This window comes from Pyrus communis, chromosome 2, assembly GCF_963583255.1.
Source record: "Pyrus communis chromosome 2, drPyrComm1.1, whole genome shotgun sequence".
NCBI lineage: Eukaryota > Viridiplantae > Streptophyta > Magnoliopsida > Rosales > Rosaceae > Pyrus > Pyrus communis.
This window is the reverse complement of record NC_084804.1, coordinates 9,686,255-9,697,705: the sequence shown is the minus strand read 5'-3', so window position 1 is coordinate 9,697,705 and position 11,451 is coordinate 9,686,255. Positions and strand designations below refer to the sequence as shown.

Genomic DNA, 11,451 nt, shown 5'->3' with positions numbered 1-11,451 from the left:
AATCAAATGATGATTTGCATAACCCTATGGATGGTCATTTACTTTTGACACGTAAAAGTTTGACATGTGCACAAATATATTATTTATTTATTTTCTCAAATACAAGCACATTTTTTTATTCAAATACAGAAACATTTAATGAATAAACTTGGCACAAAAAGTTAGTTCCCTTCACCCAATGATTTGATTTTCTCGCTAATACTTGCCATCATATTTGAGGTTGGTTTTATTAACTAATGCTTGAATTCCATATAAGATTTGACATGCTTGATTGGTATTTTGTTTCTTTTGAAGATGGAAGTTATGCTTTTGTTTGTCTCTTTTAAAATTTGACAACTAAAAATTTAACGATCATGCGATTTTATGAGCCGATTCATTCTATAATTTTCGCTAACCGATAATAAGTGAATTATTGTTCCATGATACTTGGGAGAGAGGCATTTGTCATATGAATTTCTTTGGCAATCCACCATTGGACAAGTGATCACTGTTATTATCAGCTGTCAACTTAGTTGGGTCTGAATTGTCAAAAGACCATAACTTTCTCTCCAAACCAAAGTTGGGTTAATTAAGAAACCCAAGTCTTTTGATTTAGTTTGATTTTTCTTTGGGGCAATGGTCCATCTTCTCTGCATAATTTTTGTATTAATTACTTTGGACAAAGTGTACGATCTCAGAACAACCATGCAATCATGCAAAGCCTTGAGAAGCTTTTTTATGTGCTTGTTCTTCTTATTCTCCCTTCTAAGAATCTCAGCTGCAACTGCATCGGGCACAATCACTCCGAGTCGATATATAAGAGATGGTGAAACTCTGGTTTCAGTAGGTGGAAGCTATGAACTGGGATTCTTCAGCCCTGGTCAATCGAAAAGCCGGTACTTGGGAATATGGTACACTCTTTCTACTGATGCAGTTGTGTGGGTAGCCAACAGAGAAACACCACTTGGTGATTCTTCGGGACTTCTGAAGCTCACCGAGCAAGGAGTTCTGGTCCTCCTCAATAGCTCAAACAACATTGTGTGGTTATCAAATTCTTCAAGAATCGCGGGGAATCCAGTGTCGCGACTCTTGGATTCTGGAAATCTTGTGGTGCAAGATGAAAACGAAACTAACCCGGATGACTTCTTGTGGCAGAGTTTTGATTATCCTTGTCACACACAACTACCGAAAATGAAGATTGGTTGGGACTCAGTTACTGGTTTAGATAGGTATCTCTCATCTTGGAAGAGCACAGAAGATCCTGCTCCAGGAGAGTTTCTGATACGAATGGATTATCGTGGCTTACCACAAGTTCTTCTTATGAAAGGAGCTAAGATACAGGCTAGACCAGGGTCATGGAATGGCGTTTATTTGACAGGACTAGGATATGGTGTCAGAGAACCAAATCCAATATCTGCTTATGGATTTGTGTTGAACAAGGACGAGGTCTATTTTGAGTACAGCCTCCGAAGCATGTCAGTGTTCCCGAGAATTGTCTTGAACCCATCAGGGGTCGCAGAGCGGTTCGCATGGGTGTACCAAAAACAGAGTTGGGAACTTCTCGCTACATTCCTAGCAGATCGGTGTGAAAGTTATGCCTTGTGTGGTCCATTTTCTAGCTGCAGTATCAATAATAACTCTCCGATATGTGCATGCTTGAAGGGATTTGTACCAAAATCTTCGAAAGATTGGAATTTGGGATATTGGTCCGATGGATGTGTTCGAAGGACTCCGTTGGCCAACAGCGATGGAGATGGCTTCATAAAGTACAGTGGGATTAAATTGCCAGACACATCAACCTCGTGGTTTGATAAAAGCACGAGCCTTAAGGAATGCAAGGGATTATGTTTGGGAAACGGCTCATGTACTGCGTGTGCAAATCTAGACATCAGGGAGGGAGGAAGTGGCTGCGTGCTTTGGTTTGATAACCTCACCGACATAAGAGAATTCCCTCCCGGCGGTGGTCAAGACCTGTATATACGGGTGGCAGCTTCAGAACGAGGTACGTCTTCGACCTCTATATGCAAAGTAGGGTTTAAATAAGTTAGTGTTAAAATCACAGTTACTGCACCACTACGAGATCACATGAAAAGTTTGTTTTAATACAGATATTTCAGATCATGTTAAGAAAAAGAGCAATTTCAACAAGAGAGCGCTACTAGCAATTCTCCTCATCTCGGCAGTTTTTCTCATGGGATTGCTAGTTGGAATGATATTGTGTATACGGAAGAAGAAACTCAGAAATGAAGGTAACTATTTTCGGACACATTAAAAATGCATTAGATAAGGTAGTTAGTATTTAAATAGCGATGGTGCTCGCACGATGCTGCGGGTTTTTAAACCATATAAAACATATCAAAAGTTCCACGTATATATACGATATGCAATATTTATGCATGTGATTCATGTCTTCTTAACCATTAACAGAACAAACTGAAAAAATGAAAGTCAAAAACTACACTTAAGTCAAAAACCACATCAACCTCCAACATGTCTAAAAGTCGCAAAAACTTTTCCATGTTCAGCTCTAATCACCTAAAAACACTGAAAAGCAGAGGAAAACATATAAATTCATTAAAATTAGGGTTATGTTCGTATCTCTTCAATAATAATGTATACATTTCCACTTTAGCACAATTTTGACATCCATTCTAGCACGTTACAAAAACTATTATCAAATACACTTCCAAAGCCCACACTTGTCCCAAAACCAGCAACCCAAAATAGGCCCAAATCGGGCCCAGGGCATCCAAACCTACAGACAATTACCCTCCTAACTTTTAGTAATTACCTCTGCCCAACACAGATTTGGTGGCAGCAGTATGTAGAAAAGATAATTTCGATAGTGTAGCTAACAGTTCACATCATTTTATACATGCTGAAGAATCTTCCACTATTTCAGGACTCAGAAGAAAGGATTGCAGACAAGAATACGTTGGAGAAGACAGGGAAGAGATGGAGTTACCACTGTTCGACTTGACCACCATAGCTAAAGCTACTAACAACTTTTCAAGCTGCAACAAGCTGGGAGAAGGTGGCTTTGGACCCGTGTACAAGGTAACATGAATTCATGCAACGAAAATTAGCTATATTGCTATAAATTTTTTTAAGTCTTTTCGAAATGGTGGTCCACAGGGTACACTGATAGAAGGAAAAGAAATTGCAGTAAAGAGGCTTTCAAAGAATTCCGGTCAAGGAATGAGAGAGTTCAGAACTGAAGTTATACTCATAGCCAGACTTCAGCATCGCAATCTTGTTAAGCTTCTTGGTTGTTGCATTCAAAAAGATGAAAAAATTCTAATATATGAATTCATGCCTAGCAAAAGCTTGGACTTTTATATTTTTGGTATGATCCTTCATTTTCAACCTTATTTACCTAGGATTCAATGTGCCATTGAAATAACAGGCTTAAAGTTTTTTCAGACCAGGAGGGACAAAAATTGCTCGACTGGCCTAAGTGCTTCCACATTATCGGTGGAGTTGCCCGAGGGCTTCTTTATCTTCACCAAGACTCTAGATTAAGGATTATACATCGAGATTTGAAACCTAGCAATATTTTGCTAGATGATAATATGAACCCCAAGATTTCAGACTTTGGCCTGGCTAAAACATTTGGCGGTGAACAAACTCAGGCCAACACAAATAGAGTGGTTGGAACCTAGTAAGCATGCTTAGACTTGTTTTGTGGTTTAAAATTTTCGTTGTTCTGCTTTTGAAATTCTTTCTCACTGGTCACTACATATTGATCTGGCAGTGGTTATATGTCTCCGGAATATGCAGCAGATGGAATTTTTTCGATGAAATCTGATGTGTTTAGCTTTGGAGTCATACTGCTCGAGATGTTGAGTAGGAATAAGAACAGGGGATTTTGTCATCCAGATCACGACCACAACCTTCTTGGACATGTAAGTTTAACCAACGAGGTGATGATATTTTACTTTAAAAAGAACAGCGAATTAGACGGTGCTCTTCGAAGCACGTCTTCTAATGACATGCATTTAACAGTATAGATGGTCTGCAGCAAAGCCCCTTTTACATATTAGCCCACTAACATATCATACATGTTTCAATTTGTTTTAAGGCATGGATACGATGGATTCAAGATAAACCACTAGAAGTGATCGATAAGACGTTTTGTGATTCATGCAACATATCTGAAGTGATAAGGTGTCTTCATGTGGGGCTGTTATGTGTGCAAAGAGTACCTGAGGATAGACCAAGCATGTCATCTGTGGTTCTGATGTTGAGCAGTGATGTTGCCTTGCCGCCTCCAAAGCAGCCTGGTTTCTACACTGAACGAAGCGTCCCTGAATCACCATCAAGGGCGATTCTATGTTCAGAGAATACTTTCAGCACTACGTTGATAGAACCTCGGTAGATCATCATTGCGGTGCTTGTTAGTACTTCAATCTACCATCACAAAACATGTTCGGAGGGTTGACGTGAAGCTTATAGCCTTGGCTGGGAAACAATGAGACCTGCGATTGTAACTCTGCAAGAAAAATATTTATGATTACAAGTTTATCAGTTCCTAAATCAGAATAAAGAGAGGACTTGGGGTTGTTAGGTGGTTGAAGAAAATTTAAGTTATAGCTGAAGTTGTGTTTACTATTTATTGATTTTATTTTATTATTTCATGATAATATAAAATTTATTGAGAAGGAAAGTAGATCCTGCACTTAGGTCTCGTTTGGGTATTTGATCAAGTCGCCTCAATTGACACTCTAAGCCTGGTTCGAGATAGGTGTTTGTCATTTAAGTTTCTTTGGCAATCCTCTATTGGTAGAAAATCTTCAGTGCAGGCATTTGGACCACGTGACCATCTTCCCGCAAACACAAACATCGCGCTAAAGTGAGGCAGCCGTACTGAAGTTTCTCTCTACTGTCTATTCGAGCATTGTCAACGCCTGTTCGGTCTGCCCATTATTCAAGCACCCACCAATAAAAGCATTCCATGAAGCACCATCTTTTTTTTTTTTGGAAGCAAGAAAAAAATATAGTACAGGAAAACCCCCGAGAACAACCGTTCCCTACAAAATCAAACTGAAGAGCATGAAGAGCAAATGAAGGAATACGGGATGATCCCAAATATGACAATCAGTAATAAGAAGGCCTTGGTGAGCGAAGGCATCCACCACAAAGTTAGCCTCTCTAAAAATATGTTTCCAATCAATGCAAGCAAATTTGGTCGCCATCCACTTGATATCTTCAATAATAGGAACCAGATTCCACGGCTTTGCACTCCTGTCCAACACTGACTAAATGACCAACTTAGAGTCTCCCACCATAATCTTTGTATAGTCCTTCCTCTGAGCATAAAGAAGGTCCTCTTTGAGAGCCCTAGCCTCCACTTTAGAAATAGTGGCACCATCAATATTAAAAGCTCCACCGCCGATGAGCTGCCCAATATGATTCCTTAAGACAAATCCCGCCGCAGCCTTGTCCCCAGCACCTGAGCCGTCAAAATTTAGCTTAACATAACTCTGATCTGGAAGGTGCCATTTAATAATCGTGGAAATATCATCAGTATTTCTACTTAAACCCTTTCAATTGGCTTTAAGATATTGCTCACCCATAGATATAGCCAGTAAAAGTTACACCCTTTTTGCTATCTTTGTTTGAAAAATACTAGAGGTGTATTCAAGGACACGACATCTCGTTTAGATATCATATCAAATACCAACTGAGCTTGTGTAATGTCGTGGCTACTCAATTCCATGGATCGTAAGATTGCAGAAATTTTTAGCTATGCTGAATCCTCCATGACTCTTTGGAAAAATCTCAAGGAAATGTATGGAAATCAGAACAATGCGGCTAGAGTGTTTCAGTTAAAGAAGGACATTGCTGGTTTGCAACAGAAAGGGAAGCCATTTGTGCAACATCTTGGAAAGCTGACCACTATGTGGAACGAGCTGAATGTGTATCGACCACACACCATCGACGCTGCTGTGCTAACTAAAAGAGCCGAGGAAGACAAAATATTCCAACTCCTAGCAAGCCTGAGCCCTGAATTCGAAGATCTTCGAAGCCATATCCTCATGAATCCCGACCTGCCTTCTTTTTCAAGTGTGTGTGCCACAATTCAAAGAGAAGAGGTTCGAAGGAAAGTCATGACCTTGGACATGAAGGCAAATATACCAGAAGCTAGGGCTTACTTCTCTAACCAAAAACTTGGTGAGGAGAGAGGCTACAAAGGAAAGAAAACTGGCTTAAAATGTAGCCATTGTGATGCTGGTGGGCACTCAAGAGACCGATGCTGGATTCTTCATCCAGAGTTAAAACCAAAGTTTCCTAGGGATAACAAAGGTGTCTCGAAAGGCTCGTACAACCCTTCTTACAAGGCAAATCATGTTGCCACAACTTCTTCTGATGGAGCACTAAAGTTCACCACTAATCCAGCTGCACTGATCAACGAGTTTGCTATGTTTCTTCACAAGAAACAAGGTCTTGGAGATAGTGAATGACCACTAAATCAGTGTGACAACAATCAAACTGCACTACTAGGACAGTTTGCTGGCTTCCTGGCTGGAAATGAAGGCGTGGTACAAAGGGACATCCCAGGTATCTTACACTCCTTCTCAACTGCTCTCAACATTGGTAATGTGCATGATTATTGGATTATAGATTCTGGAGCCACTGATCATATGACTAACAAGTCTACAAACTTGCATAAATTTGAAAAATTTTCTATTCCATCTCAAGTGTCAGTTGCCAATGGAAAAAATGCTATGGTTGTGGGAAAAGGAAAAATACATTTGATCTCAAGTGATGTCGAGTCTGAGGCTCTTTATGTTCCCTCATTCCCTTTTCAACTTTTATCTGTTAGCAAGATCACAAACTCATTAAATTGTCTTGCCATTTTCTCTCCCAAAAATGTGATCTTTCAGGATGTAGTCACCAAGAAAACGATTGGTGAAGGATTTTTCTTAAATGGTCTCTACTATCTTTCCAAGCATATTCAAGTTCCCAAGGTTTTTCAAGTCACTTCAAGCTTAGCTCAAGAACAACAACTTTGGCACCAACGTCTAGCACATCCTTCTGAAAAAGTTCTATCCACCTTGTTCCCAAATATGTGCAAAGTTACAAGTCCTTGTGATGTTTGTCATTTTTCTAAGTTTACTAGATTACCATTTACTTCCTCTTTGTCTAGGGCTAGTAACCCTTTTGAAATCGTGCATTCCGATGTTTGGGGACCAACTATAGAGTCTTTTGATGGATACAAATATTTTGTAACTTTTGTGGATGATTTCACAAGGATTACTTGGTTGTATCTTTTGAAATTTAAAAGTGAAGTGATGGAAGTTTTTCAAGATTTTCATAGACTTGTGGCCACCCAATTTGCTTCAAAAATTCATATTTTACGATCAGATAACGGCACAGAATATATGTCTCATAACATGTCACACTACTTGAGCACGCATGGTATATTACACCAAACAAGCTGTGTTGGAACACCTCAACAAAATGGGGTGGCCGAGAGGAAGAATAGAGATCTACTTGATAAGACTAGAGCTCTTATGTTTCACATGAATGTGCCTAAGAAGTTTTGGTCTCAAGGAGTCCTTACTGCGGCATATCTCATCAATAGATTGCCTAGTAAAGTGTTGAATTTTAAATCACCTTATGAGGTCTTGAAAAATAGAAAGATCAACTTTTCCCATTTGAGAGTCTTTGGGTGTACATGCTTTGTTCACATTCAAACTCAAAATCGTGACAAGCTAGACCCAAGGGCTGCCAAATGTGTCTTTCTAGGTTATTCATCTACCCAAAAAGGTTACAAGTGCTATAATTCAACAACTAGAAAAATGGTTGTTTCAAAGGATGTTAAATTTGAAGAGCATGTTCCTTACTTCTCACAATCACTGGATTACTCTAGACAGGGGGAGCATTTGATGGACTTATTTCCTTTTCCATATCCAAACGGAGAAGATGCAACATGCACTCCTAGTGATCATGTGCCAGATGATGTTAACCTTCACTCGGTGGAACATCTTGAAGATGAAAACCTTTCCTCATCGGAGATTCACACTGCACCCTCCAGTGATCCTTCCAACCATGATGTTGTTCAAATACCTGTAGTTCAATCTCCTACAGTTCGTCGCAATCCTGCACGAGAGAGGAAACTTCCATCCAAGTTGCATGATTATGTGACCTACACTGCCAGGTATCCCGTGACTGATGTTATTGATTATAGCAAAGTCTCATCTTCTTTTGCTACATTCCTAAGTGCCATTAATGAAGCTCGAGAACCTCAAAGTTTTCAAGAAGCCAATCTTCACAGTGAGTGGAGAAATGCTATGGCAGAGGAGCTTCAAGCCCTCCATGAAAATAACACATGGACTATAGTGAAACTTCCAAAAGGAAAGAAGGCAGTGGGGAGTCGTTGGGTGTACAAAACTAAGTTTCATTCAGATGGCACAATCGAAAGGAATAAGGCTCGCTTGGTTGCTCGAGGTTTTACACAAACCTATGGCGTCAATTATAAAGAGACATTTGCTTCGGTGGCAAAAATGAACACTGTTAGAGTATTGTTGTCGGTTGCAATTAACAATGCATGGCCTCTCTTTCAAATGGATGTTAAAAATGCTTTCCTGCATGGTGAACTTGAAGAAGAGGTTTACATGAAGCTACCCCCAGGTCATCCTCAATCAAACAATCCAGAAATGGTGTGCAAACTCCATAAATCCATTTATGGTCTCAAGCAAAGTCCACGTGCATGGTAAGCCAAGCTTAGTCATGTTCTGGAAAGGGTTGGTTTTTGTCGAAGTATTGCGGATTCTTCCCTATTTGTTCGTTCCAGCTTAGTGGGTAAACTAGTTGTGCTCATTTATGTTGATGATCTAATTGTGACAGGTGATAATATGTCAGAGATTAATGCTCTTAAACAGTATCTCAACTACAAGTTTGCTATCAAGGATCTTGGCACTCTCAAATACTTTCTGGGCATCGAGATGGCACACTCTCACAAGGGTTTCTTCCTCAACCAACGCAAGTATGTCATGGATCTTCTTCACGAAGCAAAAATGACAGATTGCAAGCCTGCTCGTACCCCCTTGGATAGCAACTTGAAGCTAAAAACTCACGGTGATCCAGTTCCCAATTTAAGTTACTATCAAAGAATGGTTGGCAAACTCATTTATCTGATTATCACACGTCCTGATATATCATATGCTGTCAGCATTGTTAGCCAGTTTATGCACTCTCCAAGCATGGATCATTTGAAGATTGTTCATTGTGTGCTACGTTATCTTAAGGGTTCCATTGGTAGAGGAATTCTTATGCGCAACAATAGTCACACTCAGATCTCAGGCTATACCGATGCTGACTGGGCAGACAATTCTCTCGATCGTAAGTCTACCACTGGGTTTTGTACGTTTGTGGGAGGCAACCTAGTTACCTGGAAAAGCAAGAAACAAAGTGTTGTTGCACGCTCTAGTGCAGAGGCAGAGTATCGTGCTATGGCGTCCACTGCTTGTGAACTTATTTGGCTCAAAAGCCTTCTGTTGACTTTAGGTTTTCCTCATCAACAACCCATGTCCCTACACTGTGATAATCAGGCCGCGATGCACATTGCATCGAATCCTGTATTCCATGAGCGAACTAAACATATTGAAGTTGATTGTCACTACGTCAGAAATCAAGTTCAGTCCAAGGTGATCGACACTCACTACACGCGCAGTCATGATCAACTTGCGGATATTTTCACAAAAGGATTACCCTCTGCTGATTTTCAACGTCTTTTGTTCAAGCTTGGATCAATTAATCCCTTTGATCCAGCTTGAGGGGGAGTATTGGAAGAAAGAATGGCAACTAGGGTTAGGTTAGGTGAATGGCAACTAAGGTTAGGTTAGGTTGCATGTTCACCGTACAAAGGATTTTAGGGTGATAGATAGTGTTGTCAATTCCCTTAATTCAAGGGATGTGTCTCTTGTTGTCAATTTCCTCAATTTGTCTTATTTGTCTTGTCAATTCCCTTAATTCAAGGGATGTGTCTTATTTGTTCTTTTTTGTTAGCTTTAGACGTAAATCAAGGAGGGATAGGTAGTCTTGTTTTCTTCCCTCTAGCACATATATATTGCTATCTCTTGTACCTGATTGTCTTATGATGAATATACCATTCACAAAATTCAATATGTAGGCCTGATATGAGCATGGTCGAAGCAGGTCTGGTTCGGGAATTTGATCGAACAGGCGGCGTGCACATTGCAAATCGCCGGAATTACTGTAGATTTTCATGAACCTAAGGCTCAGGCTCAGGCTCAGGTGAGGCGGGACGTCGGTGGGTAGTTTTGAAAGCATGTCATATATTGTTTAAATGGCTTTTGCATCTTGTAATATGCAGGGACAAGCTTCGAGTTTTGGAAGTGCTTTTGAAAAGCAGTTGAGAAGTACAATTTCTTGGCGCCAGGACAGGTAATAGCGGACGACATTCCACCTCGTTGCATTTTATTTTTGTTATTATTATTATTATTATTATTTTTTAAGACTTTGTAATGGCTAAAGCTTAATGAACTTGAGATTGGGATGCCTTCCTTTTTCGTCCTGCAATATTTGCATCATGATTCGAATAATTTATTTTTTAGTTTATTTATCTGAACATCATCTTTATAAAAAATTAATTAAATAAAAAATAGTTTGATTGTCCAATTAATTTTGTTAACCACAGCACAGCAAATGCCCTAGTAATAACGGCACGGACTGCGGGTTTCCAATATACAAAAAAAATGTGGAGAGGTTATGAGTTTGATGCTCTGAGATGGTAAGTCTGCTTGACTCTAGTCTCGGGCAGAGTGAAATTCCCGATAACCTCTCCGGGTTTGAAATGAGTGAATAACTGTAGTTTGTCATCCGTTGTTCCCCTTTAAAAAAAAAAATGTTAACATTGTTAAAATTTCAGTACTTAAAAATAACATAGTTCATCTATTATGAGTGTTAAATGAGGAAATGAATTCCGTGTTAGTTGATTTTTAGTAGATTTGACGTTTAAAGAGTGACTTAAAAAATTTATGGTTTTATGTCCCATTACAAGATGAATAAGAGAGACGAAATGTAAATAAAAATTTTCAAATATGAAAATTGCTAGCATTCCTCTTTAAAATTTGAACATGTGACCTCTCCAAATAAACTAAAAACAAGATGCTATCAAATGATCGTTTGCATAACCTTATGGTTTGAATTTCGACAATTCACCGTGGATGTTATTTACTTTTGACACATAAAACTTTGACATGTGTACAAATACATTATTTTTTGTTTAAATGGCTTTTCACAGAAGAAATCGATGGCTTTCTTTATCCGGCGTACGTTCTATTGACAAGGCCGCCAAGGATTTTTCCGAAATTGTAGACTTGTGAAAACCTAGTTCAGTTTGGTTGCTTACAAGTTGTAGATATCAGTTTAGAGGGAAGGGTTGAGGTTCGTCATGTATCTGATTGATCTGAGTTGATCTCAAAACTTAGGTCAAGCTCGTCA

General features: G+C 39.3%; 2 protein-coding genes across 2 annotated transcripts; both read left to right on the top strand.

The window, feature by feature from the left end:
- Window positions 1-663: 663 nt before the first annotated feature.
- On the top strand, window positions 664-4,667 carry LOC137724418 (G-type lectin S-receptor-like serine/threonine-protein kinase At4g27290). The gene is made up of 7 exons (XM_068463160.1): window positions 664-1,981; window positions 2,097-2,228; window positions 2,882-3,036; window positions 3,115-3,325; window positions 3,403-3,640; window positions 3,734-3,884; window positions 4,061-4,667. Exons 1-7 carry the CDS (start codon window positions 685-687, stop codon window positions 4,355-4,357), a joined length of 2,481 nt encoding a protein of 826 aa, XP_068319261.1. The 5' UTR covers window positions 664-684; the 3' UTR covers window positions 4,358-4,667.
- A 1,008-nt stretch (window positions 4,668-5,675) lies between these two features.
- Window positions 5,676-6,443, top strand: LOC137724711 (uncharacterized). The gene has a single exon (XM_068463429.1). It carries the CDS (start codon window positions 5,676-5,678, stop codon window positions 6,441-6,443), a length of 768 nt encoding a protein of 255 aa, XP_068319530.1.
- The last annotated feature ends 5,008 nt before the right edge of the window (window positions 6,444-11,451 follow it).